The sequence below is a fragment of the Mesoplodon bidens genome (genome assembly GCF_964165515.1).
Source record: "Mesoplodon bidens genome assembly, chromosome: 19".
Lineage (NCBI taxonomy): Eukaryota > Metazoa > Chordata > Mammalia > Artiodactyla > Ziphiidae > Mesoplodon > Mesoplodon bidens.
Genome location: NC_138179.1, coordinates 20,435,482 through 20,450,581, shown reverse-complemented (window position 1 = coordinate 20,450,581; position 15,100 = coordinate 20,435,482). Strand labels below are relative to the sequence as shown.

Here is a 15,100-nt window from a genome sequence, read left to right as displayed (position 1 = left end):
AAAGACCACCTTTCTCCTGTTATGCTTACAATCTAATCTAATTACCTAGGTCACCTGTGATAATCACATAATTGACGTGGGCTTTTTTGGTTTGGTTTTTGGTTTGATTTGGTTTTTAAAGTCACTACTCATGCTTTCGATTTGCCTTTTTGGGGGAGGGTTGTTTTTTTGTTTGATTTGGTTTGGTTTTTAAGGTTACTATTCATGTTTTCATTTCACTGAAAGTTGCAACTCATGCTAAACTGCTACCTTGTCTATCTCTGAGTTTTTGACATTTGGAGGATTGAAGGTCATTCAGACAGTTATCAATACGTACTGAAGGTTTATATTTTCCAAGCACACTGAAGTGCTGGGGATTCAAAACTAAGTAAGGCGGACACGGCCCCTGCCTTGGTGCTTGCACGCCAGAAAAGAAGTCAGACAATAAATTAACAAGTATAAATAATTTAATCATGACTGTGCTAAATTCTGCATAGCAATATAGGGTGCTATTGTTAATACTGTGTGCTGACCATCTAACACTTACTCTTATAAACTGAAATTTTACAGTCAGTAGTTTGTGGGCTTGTGACCTGTTTTCAAAACTGCAAAAACAATGCCAGCACCTGATTCAAATCATTTCTCATGAGCAAGAATCAACGGCACACGATATATGTATGCCATATGTCAGAACGGGGGCCAAGTTTTCTTATTTTGTAATCTTTAAAAGACGCGAATCGGCTTATTACGAATAAACGCTCCCATAAAGCAATGTTTAATCACAAGAAGTCTGTAGTACTTTCTGATCACACCTACTTTCACATGCTGTTGGCTTCTCAGACGCCAGCAAAAATCCCTTTCAACCCTGGAGATGGCCTAATTTTTTGAAAGAGCTAACAGGGGATTCCTCCTCCATGTCAGGCACGAAGCTTGTTGCTTTCCAATCAACGACCCGACGTAATGCTCTCAACAACCCCAAGAGAAAGTTAGGACTGTCCCCATTATTTTATGAGTGTGACGTCATGACATCGGATTCTCGGGACCAACCTCCTAAAAAGAGCGAGTGCACCCACACTCTTGAGCCTCTTACCCCTGCTTTGCTTTTCTTCAGAGCACCCGCACCACTGATGTTTTACTGTTACTCCATGGTCTCTCCCTTCCTCCCAGACCCCGCGAATTTAAGCATCTGGAGTGCAGGCGTTCCTATAACAGTATCCGGCGCAGCGTCAGAGTCAACGAACATATATGGAAGGAGTGAAATATGCGTACAGAGGGTTCAAAAGGTTCTGCGGCCACGCTACAGCGAATGAAAATAAGACTTTTCCACTCGCAGCTGGACGCCTCCCCAAAGGACGTCTGCTCACCCTCGCATAGCACCCCTCCCAGCAGACGAAAACCAGCCAGGATGGGAAAGGGACGTAAACGCTACTTCAGATCCCAGCTGAGGGTCATTTTCCAGATCAGCCTGGTCGTACCTGGTATTGGGAGAGGGAGGACTCCTCACCGGCACCGCTGGGGTCCCGAAGGCGCACGACTAAAAAGGAGCTGCCTTCTCCGTCCCATAAGAAGAGCTCTCCGCCGAGGCCCAAGACCAGGTTTCTCGTCAGCAAGTGCGGCGGCAGGGGCGGCGGCGAAGGCAATGATGAAGAAGCCGGCTTCTCGGCTGCGGCTGGGCTCTGGTTTTTCCGTCCTTCCCGGAGCCGCAAGAACACGGCATGGTCAGGGAGCCAGGTCTGCCACGGCTCACCGTCTCCCGCGGCTCCTTCGGCGGCCGCCATCTTAGCCCAACAGCTTTCGTCTGCCCAGTTGCTCAGCCCGCCGCTGAGGGTAGCCAATTCGCTTCCAGCCGTCCACTGCTTCGGCCAGTCATCGAGCAGGGAGCCCGGAAGCCCGAGCAGGGCTAGGGGAGGGGCGGGGCGAAGGTGAGGCCAGCCCATCAGGTAGCGTCATCGCCAAAGCAAAGCCAATCACCAGTCAAGCCTATTCTGAAGCCAAAGGGGGCGGGATGAGAAGGTCAACATGCCAGGGCCTGCTTAGAGAAAGCTTTGGGGTTGTGGGAAGTCTAGTAGCTGGGGGTAAAGCGCCTGAGACCTGTGTATCTAATTGGTTATTGGACACCTCCACCTGGATAAACCTAAACATCTAAAACCTTCCCTGAAGACTTACCTCCCTCAATCCAGTTGGGCAGACCTTACAAATGTCACTTCTTTAGTCTCCCATTCTGGGGTTGCCCAAGCCTGTCTCCGAGTGGGGCCGGCCGGAAGGACAACGCTTCCCAGAATTCCCTACGATCTGGTGCGACGAGCACCCAGGAACTACAACTCCCAGGATTCTGCACGCGCCCCCCGGGGGCGGGGCCTTCTGGCGGCGACTCCCGCGAAAAGGAGATGGCCGAGGGATCAGGGTCTCGGCGTCGCTCGCTGTATAAACTGGTGGGCTCGCCGCCTTGGAAAGAGGCTTTCAGGCAGGTGAGTGTGGGGTTTGGAGAGCCTTGGCCGGGCTGTCGTCACTCCCCTAGTCCGTCCTGGCAATCGCTCTCCTCCTTGCTTTGCTCTCAGCCCAGCCGGGTGAAGCAGGTGTCCGTGGAGGTGGACCTGGAACCCGGGCCTCTCGCCTGTAGGTCCGGGCCTCGGCCACCGCCCGGCCACTTCCTGGAGTTTCTGTCCCTCTGGGTGTGGCATTAGCCCGGGCCGGCCCGGTGCCAGGAAGCCTTCCTTTTGGACTCGGGTTTGCTTTCAGTGTGAAGTGTGATCGCGACCGCACCTCTGCACCTCTACATCTCTACGGTGACACCACCATCACCCGCTGATGTCGGGTCGGTGGACACTAGAGAGGCACCTTGTACACTCACCGCAAGCGAGAGAGACGTTATGTCTATTCCACAGAGGAATAGAATAATTAGACATTATTTCTAATCCCGGAAATTATTTCTCTTCCTATTCCAAACTATTTCTTCTGAGCCTCCGTCACTGTCTTAGCAGAGTTGTAGCCTACGGTCAGTTCTGACCTATCCTCAGCTCAGTCTGGTTCCTGTAAGTACTATGGCCTGTCTTTTCAGGAATCTCTGAAGTAGTGGATATATCCCAGGAAAATAATCTGATGCTAGAAATGACTGTCGACAGCAGGATTTCTCAATCCTGGTTCTTGACATTTTGAAGACAATAGTTCTTTGTTGTGGGGGTACTGTTCTGGGATTGTAGAATGTTTAGCAGCCTCGCTGGCCTCTACTTACTAGATGTCAATAATCCTACAGCTAGAGCTGTGACAACCAAAAATGTCTCCAGTCATTGCCACATGTCCCCTAGGGGACAAGATTGCCTGAAGTTGAGAAACATCGTACAGGATGGCGGCTACTAGAATCATATCGAGAGTAGCAAGAATTAGGAAGCGGGACCTCCTGGTGGCGCAGTGGTTAAGAATCCGCCTGCCAGTGCAGGGGACATGGGTTCAAGCCCCGGTCCTGGAAGATCCCATATGCCACGGAGCAGCTAAGCCCGTGCACCACAACTACTGAGCCTATGCACTACAGCCCGTGAGCCACAACTACTGAGCCCACGTGCCACAACTACTGAAGCCCATGTACCTAGAGCCCATGCTCTGCAACGAGAAGCCACCAAAATGAGAAGCCCATGCACCGCAACGAAAGTAGCCCCCCCTCGCCGCAACTAGAGAAAGCCAGTGTGCAGCAATGAAGACCCAATGCAGCCAAAAATAAATAAATTAAATAAATAAATTTATATAAAACCAAAACCAAAACACACAAAAAAAGAATTAGGAAGCAACCTAAGTGTCCTGTTAGCACAGTGGATGCTGCGCTATTATCACCCAACTATTAAGCAAGCTGGCATTAAAGACAGACTATGAAATATGTCAGTCTGGAAATACGTGACCCAAGCATTGTAATTTCACCCATCTACACGTGGATAAGGGCTGGAGAGGAAGGTGCCAAAATAACAATAGTTGGGATTAGAGTTGAAATTTTGTGTCTATGAAATTCCTTTAATGTTTTAACAACTAATCTAAGAGGTGTTTTTTGTTTGTTTGTTTTTGACGGAATTGCCTTTTCTCCCCCCTTGCCTCTTTCTCCTTCTCCCAAGGGATGCCTGCAGAGAATGAGAAACAGCCGGGACAGGCTCCTGAACAAATATCGCCAGGCTGGAGGCAATATGTCAGGAGGAGCTCAGAACACCTTTCTAGTGCAGGAGGTGATGGAAGAAGAGTGGAATGCTTTGCAGTCGGTGGAGAGCCGGCCAGAGGCCTTGGCTCAGGTCAGGCTGGGACATGTGTTCTTAGCACCAAGGATGCCAGGGTCCTCTCTCTGCCTATTTCCCCAAGTCCTCTAAACCCATCCACCCTCCAGCCCCAAACAGGATCCTAACGGCCTCTCACCCAGCTTCTTCTACCTTTAACGTTAGACTCTTCTAGATTAATTAATGGTTCATAAATACCAGGCTGTCGACCTGCTGCATCATTGCATCATGATCACTTCTGAAGCTGAAAAGAAATTTCATTCACTGGCTCCACCCCTGGAGCTTTTGATTCAGTAGGCCTGAGCTAGGAATCTCTCTTTTTAAAAAGGTCTCCAGGAACTTTCTGGTTCTAATCTCAGCCAGGGTTAGGAACTGGGTGTGGATAGGAGACCATTTACCATGTATCAGGAAGAGCACTGGATTGGAAGTGAGTAGTTCTGGAATTCTGATCCTGGTTTTGCTATTGACTCTTAACTCTGCCTCTTTGAGCTTTAGTTTTCCCATTTGTAAGATGCAGAAGATCATGTTGTCGGTATTGTGAGGACAGTATAAGAAACGTGGGAAACTGCTTTGAAAACAGCAAGGCTCTCTGTGATAAAGAGGCATTATTGGTGCCTTCTATGTGTCCTACATTGTGCTACATAATCACAATTAGTGTGCACAATAACCCTCTCAGGTGGATTTTATTCCCACTTTACAGAGGCCTGAAATGAGGCTGACAGAGGTTAGGAACTTTCTAATGGTCCCAGAGCTTTAGCAGAGCCACATACTTAGCTGCTCCCCTATACTGTCTCCCCCAAATGTGGTACCATTATTTTGTCACTGGCTGGTTTTATCATCTGTTGATGCCTTTCTCAGCACAGCCACATTACCGCATTGTCGGCACATTCTACAGAAGGGCTGGGTTGATTTCCTCAGTTAAATCTGTGTTCTTCAAGCCAGCCTCCAAGTGTGAATCATTGTGGGTCTTGTCAGCTGATCATAACTTCAAACCTCTGCTGACCCTACTTTCTCTTGCAGTTGGAGGAGCCGCCGGACCTGGCCGTGCTGGAGGAAATCCAACAGGAGCTGATTGATCAAGGTGAAGTCTAAGAATAGTTCTTCCTGCCTATATCTCTAGCTGCTCTAATGCTGATGCTTTTTTCTGAACAGAATGTTTTTAACTCATTATTTCCATCTTCAGTCGAGTGTCCAGAAGTCTCTGTTTTTACTCTAAGGTCTATGGCTGTCTGTCTTGCCAATAATAATAGTCTTCATTGTTTCCAGGCCGTGTGCTCAGACCTCTCCTTCCATGCTATGGTTCTCTCCTTATCATGCCCCTACCAGGTAGCGTGAGACAGAAGAGAGTGGTGTCTTACACAGGTTGCACAGCTGGTGGTGGAGTTGGGAAGTAAAATCAGTGCTGTGAATCCAGTTCCCGTGTCTATTCTATCCAGACAGTACCTCTCTGTTAATAGATCAGTAGTAATCCTGTCACCTTACAGGATGGTGCATGATCAGATCTCTTGCACTACCTAATTTAAGTACCTTCTCTTGTATCTGTTCTTTACTGACTCCCCAGGGTCTTGTGAGCGTCCCCTTCCTGTGGAATCATAGCACCACAGAGTGCGTAATTTAGCACCTTATATAATTAAGTCATTTATCTCACATAGCCCTATCTTGATTAGGCTTAGTTTTTGTCATCCGTTAAATAGAGATAACAGACTGACTCTGTAAAACTACAAAACTATTTGTAGGCTTAAATAATATGTGTAGACTTAGAGCAGTGCCTGGCATATAGGAAGTTTTCTATACACAATAGCTATTACCTTGAGGATGCAAAAGCATGAACTCTTGGCCTAGACTGCTAAGATTCACTTCTCAGCTTTACCACTTTAACTTGTGTGGCGCTGGGCAAAGCACTTAATCTCCCTGTGCCTGTCTCCTCATCTTTAAAATAAGGAAGTAGTAGTGAAAAAGTTTATATAAAGAACTTAAAACAGCATTTGACACATAGTGCTGTGCAAACGTTAGTTATTATGATTGGTGTGTTGACTCCAGTTAGACCGTATATTCCTTGATTTTAATTCTTTTTTCTTTTTAATTGATTTTCTCTTTACCCTCACCTGCAAAACCTATCTTAGTGGTGAAACACAGGACTCACCAAATATTTCTCTCGGGGTATATTTAATTTAAAAATCTGTCGTGATAAGAATTTGCTGTGTTCTGCCATACTCAGTCATAGGGAACCTTCTAGAATAGAGGTTGGCAAACTTTCTGTGAGGGGCCAGATAGTAAATATTTAGGCTATTGCAGCTCCTTAGTTCTGCTGTTGTAGTGTGAAAACAGCTATAGCCCATATATAAACCAAATGAGCATGGCTGTTCCATTACAACTCTACTTAAAAAATGGAAGGGGGGGGACTTCCCTGGAGGTCCAGTGGTTAAGACGTCATGCTTCCAATGCAGGGGCACGGATTCGATCCCTGGTCGGGAAACTAAGATCCTGCATGCCCTGTGACATGGCCAAAAATTTTTTAAAAATTAAAAATGTTAGGTGGGCTGGAATGGCCTGTGGGCTGTGGTTTGCTGACCCCTGCTCCGAAGTCAAGATGGTGAGCTCATCAAGAGCAGGAACCAGCCTTCTTCATCTTTGTACCCCAGGCCTACTAAGTACTAGGGCTTGTTGCATGTTTGCTACACACGTTCTGAACAACACAGAACCTGAGTCTGTGGACACTGGCGAACAGCTCACCTTAGACTCAGCCAGGTGGGCCTGGCATCTGAAGCCGTCAGTGTCCGCGTTCTCCAGCTGCCCCTGGGACCCTGCCACTCTTCATCTCTGCCCCTGTGGCCTCTGGAGATGGGTGTGAAAGTTGTCCCTTTGTCTCTTAGCCTCATCACTTCACAAGGAGAGGACAGACAGGAGGGGAAAGATCCAACAAGATGAAGCCCGAGCAGTAAATATCTAGTGATTGGTAGTGTGATTTTGCCCACATTTTTCTCTTGTGTGGATGACGCCTTTGAAAGTGAAGCTTAGCACTCAGGACAGGGCGACCCAGGTGACGTGCGGTGAAACACGCCAGCTGTCCTTTGCCTTGCAGAGCAGTCCATCATCAGTGAGTACGAGAAGAGCTTGCAGTTTGATGAAAAGTGTCTCAGCGTCATGCTGGCTGAGTGGGAAGCAAACTCCCTCATCTGCCCTGTGTGTACAAAGTAAGAGTTTTCACAACCTTTTCAGCATTATTTGTTCCCACCCCACACTCCAAGGTGAGTGGAATTTCCCCCCAAATCTGTTACCTGGGAAGGTTGGGGGATCCAGGTCTGCTGGCCGTAACGCTCTGGGATCCCAATTCTGCTTCCAGGTACAATCTGAGAATAGCAGGCGGTGTGCTCATGTGTCAGTGTGGCCTGTCCATCCCATCTCATGTGAGTGTTCCTCACACAGATCGTGTCACCTCTGCACACATCTCTTCCCAACTTCAGGTTCAGTTCACACTGGTAGCTTGCAATCATCCATGGTGAGAATACAGACAGCCTATTTGTGAGGTACTTTATTAATGTACCACTGCTTAGGAGCTTTCTAGAAAGCCCAGTTTAGAACTGGAAACACTTGTATCTGATTTACATGAAAATGTTCCATATATGAAGACAGCTGTATTCAGAATTTTAAGTGTCAGTGGTCTTAAAATACAGGAGCCCTCTTATCTGACATGATGTGGCTAAAAGTCCGCCAGTTCGTTGAGGTGGTAAGTTATACAAATGAAACATTTTATAGGAAGTTTTAAACATATACACTTACTTGACAGTCCTTGGGCGAGGCTCTGCTGATTGGAGAGCTGAGGCTTTTTTTGTTTTTGTTTTTTATAAACTGCTCTTAAAGCGCATAGGCTCGCATTTCCTGTTTTGTTTCTGTAAAGTGCATCAGGAAGCTGAGTGCCCTTCAGAAGTTTTCCTCCCCATCTTTTACCTAATTCAACACCTTTTTTTTTTAGGGACTCATCTTTTTGACTGTTTCTGTTTGACTGTTGGAATATTGAAATATTCCACTTATCACAAAAACACAACTTCGTTTCATTCTCTTATTTCATTGGTTTACATAGTAGATAATTAAATCAGTCAGTTACAATAGCAAGTTCAGTTAGCACAGACGTAGGACCAAGCAGCACTGGCTCTTGGTAAGGATACGCTTGGCTGGTAGAGGCAGAAACGCGGGGAGGCCGAGAAGCCTCCCAGCTCTGGACGTTCCTGGTGCGGTGAGCGTCCGTGTTCAGGGCGGGAGTGGAGAGCCCTGGTCCATCTGGAGAGGCGGTCAGATGCACATTACTTAAGAGATCCTCTCAGCACGATCATGAGCATTTCTAAAGGTCCGAGGAGTCAAGCCGTCACAGCGAGCCATAGTTACAGGATGGTGAGGAATCGGGGTTTTCAACCTGTTGACTATGAGACGACAAGGTTAGCTTGTAGTTTAACTTTATTTTTCAGTCTCCGGAGGTGACGGAACAAAAGTTTCGCGCCCGTTTGGAAGACAGCGTGAACGAGCACAGTGCGTATTGTCCCCACACGCCGGCATTTTCGGTCACTGAAGGAACAGAGGAAAAGTCCAGTCTTCTCATGAGCTGTCTGGTAAGCCTCCCCCAGGACCCAGTGGTAAAAGCGGGTCAGTGGTTGCTTTTATTCCCACCCTGGTAGGAAAGAGGTAAATGTTTATAAAAATGCAGTTTATTCTCTGAGGAACTTTACTTGCATAGAAAAGTGAAGTCACTTCAGTTAAAAAGGCCAATCATTCCCTGAAAGGGGGAGGGACAGAGGCAGCCCAGGTCGTGGAAGGAGCAGCATAAGTGTCATTACTGGTTACAACTTGTAACCATATATTGAGATCACTTTTGGGACAGGAATATAATTTAAGCTAACTTTTTTTCTATTTAAATTCAGGCTTGTGATACTTGGGCTGTGATCCTCTAGAGCCAACCCTGATGCACACGATCTACTGGGTTGGAAACAAGTTCTGTCTTGGGAAGGGGCCTTGTAAATACAGATCTTTCATTTATAACTTATTTTGTATTAAAACGTTTCAAAGTTTTCTCTGCTCTTTGTCTTTCATAATGCAGACTGAAAGGGAAGTAGAAATAGAAAAGACAAATCACCTTGGAGATTTTATTGTCCATCATTATGTTATACAAAAATCTAGAAATAACAGGTTTGTAGAGAATAAATGGTAAATAAGAGGCAACAGAAATAAGTTAATATTGAATTATTTTCCGTGATATTGGGATGAAAACCATTTCAAAGTATGTGGGTCTGGCTTCAGAGTAGGTGTTGTTCACTGGCCAAAGCCTGCCGTAAAATTAAGGTGTTTGGCACCTCGTCTTCTCTATTGGCTTTTGACAAAACCTTTGAGGTCTTCGAGAAAGGTAATGTACTCCTGGTGCTCCAAGGCTGTGCTGAGCTCTACCAGCTCATCAGCGAATGTGTTGTCCACTCCTCGGTCCGCAAGGAAATCCATGAGGTGGTCGTATAAGCCCTAAAAGGAGAAACATGAGTTAAAAAAGGAAAAAGGCACCTGAGACACTTATTAAGATGCTTCTTTGTGTGGCCTTGGACTAGACCCTCCCCTGCAAGGCCCAAGAGCACCATCACCTTATCGAGCACTCACCCAGTCCAGGGAATCTGTGCTGAGCGTGTAATTCGTGTCCTTCCAGTCAGAATCGCCAGTGGACTGAAAGCTCACTTCCTTGATGGAGAAAATGTCACTCTGGTCCTCCTCTTCTTGTCCAATCTGACAAGAGACAATATTTGGGGAAAACTGAAAGGTTTCCCAGGACAGGCCAGACTCATGCAAAGAAAAGGGACTATTTATAGCTTGAAACTTGGATTTTAACCTTGCTCCCTCACTGCCCCCTCACCGCCCCCCACCCAGTCTTCCCAGTTTTGCTGGTCTAAGCTAGGAAATGTTAGTATCAGCTAAAAGGGACCAGGAAGGCCCCCGGAGGCCCTGCTTGTCCCCAGCGCTGCCAGCACTCCGTTCTACGTACCTCATCTTCGGGATAGTGACAGTCCAGCACAAGCGCCTTGCTGCTACCATCCTTTACAACTTCAACCACAAAATTGGGAGTGGACGTCAATTCAGGCTGCGGGAACAAGAACGAGTCAGTACATGTCTCTGTTGGCAGGGGTCTGGACCGAAGGTCTCAGTTCAGGGGGTCTGATGGCCACTGCTACGCTATGGTGTTCCCAAATAAGGAGCCTAGGATCTTTTAACACAGAGTATTAAAGCCACGTACCAGCTTGTTCAGACAGACTGGGCCAAACCCATCCTGTGGGTCCTTTCTAGAGTTGTAGACTATGTTTTGGATGGCAAAGTATCATATATTTAGACAGCATTTTACTTCCATTAGCCACGCTACTTGTTTAAAGAACATACAAGGTTACACATTAGAACCTAATACATACTAGGCTCTAACCTAATTCTACAAGGTGAGAATCAGGAAATCTGAACTCCAGCCCCAGCGAGAGTGCCAATTAACTTAATCTTCCCGGGCCTTTTTCTACATCCATACGCTACAAAGCTGGCCTAAAGCGCCAAAATCCCTTCCCAGCTGTTTCGGGATCTTCCTTTATTACAGGCCAGGACCAGAGGCTGGTGCCTCTGGCTAAAGCACAGCAACCCCTTCTTTGAGGGTGAGCCAGCCAGTGTGTGTGTTAGGGGCGGGGCGGTCCTAGTGCTGGGCCAGCGCTCCAGGGAGCTGAGCTGGGTCGTGAGACAATACCATGCCAACCCAGCCAGAAAGCCTGGGGACCCTGTGGCCCTCACACTGGCTGGTTTCTAGGCTGGGCACACTGCTTCCTAAAATATTTGGAGACTGAGCACCATCCAGGTCCAAGCAAGAAGGGCGGCACACCTTAAGGAGAGACGCTGCCCAAGTCTCTGATGCCCCTGCCTGGTGCCTATCACCAGCCTGGGACGTGTGAGAGGACGCCTCACTCGGAAACACTCCAAGTGATAACTTACCTCCTGACCACGGGAAGGGTTAAGACAGTTTCAGTTCCTTTCTATTAAGTGAACACAGGGCAAATTATAAAGCCTAAGCCTAAAGGTAACAATTTACTTGGCCCCTGGGAAAGAAAAGGGGCCACACAGCTCTGGTGCTCTACAAGAAAAGGCCCCAGGATGGTGGTCCTTTGCCTTCTCTCCTAGTGTTAAGAGAATTGAAACAGAACAAAAACCAATGCTCCTTCTCCAAGCCTCCAGAGTAGCCTGTGAGAAGCAGGAGGTACAGGCTGGTTACAGTGTTACAAACTCACCTCCTGTTCTTCAACCTTCTGCCCTTCAGAGGGTTCCTCCTCCCCATCATATGCGGGTGGGATGCTGTTGTTAATGTTGAAAGTGACAGTGACCCTAGAAAGGCAAGAGAAAACACAACAGAGGATGTCTTCTTAACTGAGGAGTAAATACCGAGGCTTGCTACAGTTAAAAATGCTGCTGAAACAATGCACCTCTGATTTGCAGAACTTCCAAAAGGCAGGTGCCTGCACCCCACCCACAGATAGATTCAGCAGGTCTGAAGTGGGCCTACTACGTGTTGGCTGCTGAGTCAATTAGGCACTTGTTCCTCAGCCAAATACAGTCATGTGTGGGCTCCTGTCACCAGGCCAGCATCCAGGGCTCACTGCCAACCTGTGTCCACTGGCTACCTCCTGGCCACAGCCAACTGACACTGCCACCCTCGTCTTTCCAGGGCACCTTCCAGTAGTGAGCAGCTGAGAAGCTGGGGGCAGGGGGCAGAAGCCTCCTTTAAAAGCTTTTCTCCATTAGAAGAAAATCTGCCCAAGAAGGGGGGAAGAAGGAGCACTGGAGGGCTGTGGCATCAGCTGAGGATGGAGAGCAGCCCTGGCCCCATGAAGGGGAGGCCTCACAAAGAGCAACACTTCCTGGGGAGTTCCCTGGTGGTCCGGTGGTTAGGACTCAGCGCTTTCACTGCCGTGGCCTGAGTTCAATCCCTGGATGGGGAACTAGGATCCTGCAAGACACAGGGCACCGCCAAAAAAATAAAAGAACATGCTGCAGGACAGGCTCATTCCTCAAGAGCAGTTGTGGGAAGTTGTATAATCACAAAGCAGGCCACAAACACCAACTAATGACAATTTTAAGTTGCAAGAACCTCCACCTGACATATCATGTTCCAAAATTTGAATCTAAAATTGAGAGGGCTTCCCTGGTGGTGTGCAGTGGTTGAGAGTCCGCCTGCCGATGCAGGGGACACGGGTTCGTGCCCCGGTCTGGGAGGATCCCACATGCCGCGGAGCGGCTGGGCCCATGAGCCGTGGCCGCTGGGCCTGCGCGTCCGGAGCCTGTGCTCCGCAACGGGAGAGGCCACAGCAGTGAGAGGCCTGCGTACCGCAAAAATAAAAAAATAAAAAATAAATAAAATCGAGAGATCTGGAACGAGCACTGCTGGGTTGCAGACAACAGTGCACTGTAACCACTCCCCTCTGGAGCTGTGCTAACTGGCTGCCTTGCCAGTTTGAGGTTTGAGGTTCAGCCACAAAACCTGTCTAATCTGCAACAGTGCGGACCAAGCTGACGCCTGGGCACAGAAATGCAGTTATGTTCATTAGAACATTACTTATAATGGCCCCAAACTGCTTATGACTTACCCCAGGAAAAGTGGTTTAGGTCACGTTACAGAATACATGATTGACCTATGAGGGGAAAAACACTACACCACCAAAACAAAACAAAAAAAACAGAACCCTACTTCACAGCATATACAAAAATTCACTCAAAGTAGATCACAAACAGCTTAAGCAGGTTAAAGCCTTCCCATCTTTCTCATGGTGACCCTTACTATACGGCAACCCCACCCTTATCTTGCTTTCTCAACTGTAAACAGAGTAGGAGCTTTGTTTTCCTCATCCAGAGCCTGTAGTATAGTAAGTCAGCATTGCAAATCTGGGATTCTGTCAGTGCTGTCCGAATTTCTGAATTTGCGGGCCTAGATTTAGGCAAGGCATAACCTCCCTCACCAGCAAGGGGTTAGTGACTGACACCTCTACTGGTCCAGTAGGCTCCCAGCGACTTGGCTTCGGTGCTACTTGCTTACCATCTCCTTATTAATTACCACAGCACGTAAGTGTGCAGTGAATGAACGACCTGGAGCTTATGAAGTTATCCAAATGAATCCTACGATCTCTCGGAAACCACGTGTCTGTTAAGTACCTGCCTTAACTAAAGGCTTTTGTGGATGAGTCAGGGCAGGTCCTGCAGGGTCATGGATTTGGTTCCCTGGAGTCCATAGGCCCCTGGTACTTACTTTTCTCCAGCAACTTTCCGCACTAATTTGGCTTCTGTCCCATTCACGTCCAGCTCCCAACCTCCAGACATCTTGGGGAGAGACTTATACTTCTGTATCTTCTTTTCCTCCTTAATCTCATCATTGAGGAATTCAACAAAAGCTTTGTCCCCTACATGGAAATAAGTTACAGAAAGAGCCAATCAGTCTAAAACGGAAAATGACCCAGGTTACTACAACCAGAGACCTGTATTTGGGCTGTTTCTAATACTTCTGCTATTAACGGTGGCTCTGGGAACTTAACCCAGCTCATATCCATTAAGCCTCAGTTTCCTCATCTGTAAAAAAAAAAAAGCCGTAAGCTATCAGTGGGAAGCTGAGCTCGGATTCTGGAAAAGTGATTCCCAACAATGAACTCCTTACCACGTTTCAAAATAAAGCAAGAAAAATTCGCAATTACCCTCTTTCACTTGCCAACAGACAACACCACGCTACTCCCAACCGCGACCTTGGGCTTTCACGAAGTTCCATTTTCGAGAGACTGAGAATAGAATCGGCCTCCAGGGCTTTACAGCATCTCCCCCCGCAAAGTGAAACAGAGGTGGGGGAAGACGGGAAATGCGATCACGCGTGGGTTTAACCCGCTGGTCGCCGATCAGTGGGAGAATGTTCTGGACTTCGGGGGCGGTTCCGGGCTGTCCACGGGTGGTCTACACTTCCTCGGCCCGGACTCCCCGCCCCACCCAGGCCCTGGCCCCTCACGCCCCCGGCCCACGTGCACGAGTCTTACCTTCGGTGTGCAGTCCGCCGCAGCCGCAGCCGCAGCCGCAGGGCCCCCAAGGCCGCAGAAGACCGGGCAACTGCACCGACCCCGCGCGCACGCTCAGCAGCCCGAAGGGCCGGGCGCACGGCCTGGACGCGGGCTGCAGCAGCGGCAGGGAGGGCGCGGCGGCGCGGATGCCAGCGACAGCGGTGCCCAGGACGCGGGGCACGCAGCGCAGCAACGGCAGCATTTCTGCAGCGGAGGCGGCGGCAGACACGTGCGGATACGAAAGACAACTCTCGGCAAGAAGGACGGCTCTTTGCCACTGCGCCCCCTAGATCTAGGGCCGCCGCCGGAAGTCCCGCCCCCTCCCGGGAAGTGCTTCCGCGCCGCCGCTTTGCAGACCGAAGGCACAGCGGGTGGGAATGCGCCCTCTGTTGGTGGCCTCCGGTGTGGCCTCCCGGGGAGGCCTGGAATCCGATTCCGGAACTTCTTTAGCTGAGTCGGCCTGAGTCTGGTGTCCCAGGATTGCTGTTTAATTGGCCAGCATCCGTTCTCTCCAGTGGCTGCTTACACTCTCCAAATTTCCATCTACTGTTCTCACGGCCAGGCTTTCTATGACTTCGTGGAATGCACTCTTGCCACCACCAACTCCCAAAGACCAGCCTCCAGGATCACCTCCCATAAGAGGCCTTCCTGGAACTTCCTCCTCTCTTCCCTGAAAAACAGACTCATGCCTGTGCGACCCGGCCCCTGTGCTTCATTCTTTTCTCAGCAGAAACCTCCTGGCACTGCTGGTTTACCTGGCAGCTGACCCTCACCCCCACCAGACCCGGA

The 15,100-nt window shown here is 48.7% G+C and overlaps 3 protein-coding genes across 5 annotated transcripts in view; 1 reads left to right on the top strand and 2 right to left on the bottom strand.

The window, feature by feature from the left end:
* The window catches only part of NUP88 (nucleoporin 88), a 37,932-nt gene extending 35,702 nt beyond the window's left edge, over positions 1-2,230 (bottom strand). The window contains exons 1-2 of the mRNA XM_081218735.1: positions 2,146-2,230; positions 1,455-1,879 (exon numbers count right to left, since the gene is read on the bottom strand). Coding sequence (XP_081074861.1) covers positions 1,455-1,757 — 303 coding nt within the window. The 5' untranslated portion in view covers positions 1,758-1,879; positions 2,146-2,230. The remainder of the gene's footprint in view (positions 1-1,454; positions 1,880-2,145) is intronic.
* Positions 2,231-2,270: 40 nt separating this feature from the next.
* RPAIN (RPA interacting protein) lies at positions 2,271-9,290 on the top strand. Of its 3 annotated transcripts, XM_081218749.1 has the most exons (7): positions 2,271-2,447; positions 4,077-4,247; positions 5,250-5,310; positions 7,312-7,423; positions 7,573-7,636; positions 8,693-8,833; positions 9,143-9,290. In XM_081218749.1, the coding sequence occupies exons 1-7, from the start codon at positions 2,367-2,369 to the stop codon at positions 9,170-9,172; spliced, it is 660 nt and encodes a 219-aa protein (XP_081074875.1). In that variant the 5' UTR covers positions 2,271-2,366; the 3' UTR covers positions 9,173-9,290. The 3 variants fall into 3 exon arrangements, with proteins under 3 accessions (XP_081074875.1, XP_081074874.1, XP_081074876.1); XM_081218748.1 differs by having other exon boundaries at positions 8,693-9,290; XM_081218750.1 differs by lacking the exons at positions 7,573-7,636; positions 9,143-9,290 and having other exon boundaries at positions 8,693-8,841.
* A 60-nt stretch (positions 9,291-9,350) lies between these two features.
* Positions 9,351-14,622, bottom strand: C1QBP (complement C1q binding protein). Its single transcript, XM_081218747.1, has 6 exons — positions 14,291-14,622; positions 13,522-13,672; positions 11,513-11,606; positions 10,243-10,338; positions 9,864-9,986; positions 9,351-9,731 (listed from the first exon to the last, which is right to left on the bottom strand). Exons 1-6 carry the CDS (start codon positions 14,511-14,513, stop codon positions 9,582-9,584), a joined length of 837 nt encoding a protein of 278 aa, XP_081074873.1. The 5' UTR covers positions 14,514-14,622; the 3' UTR covers positions 9,351-9,581.
* Between the last annotated feature and the right edge of the window lie 478 nt (positions 14,623-15,100).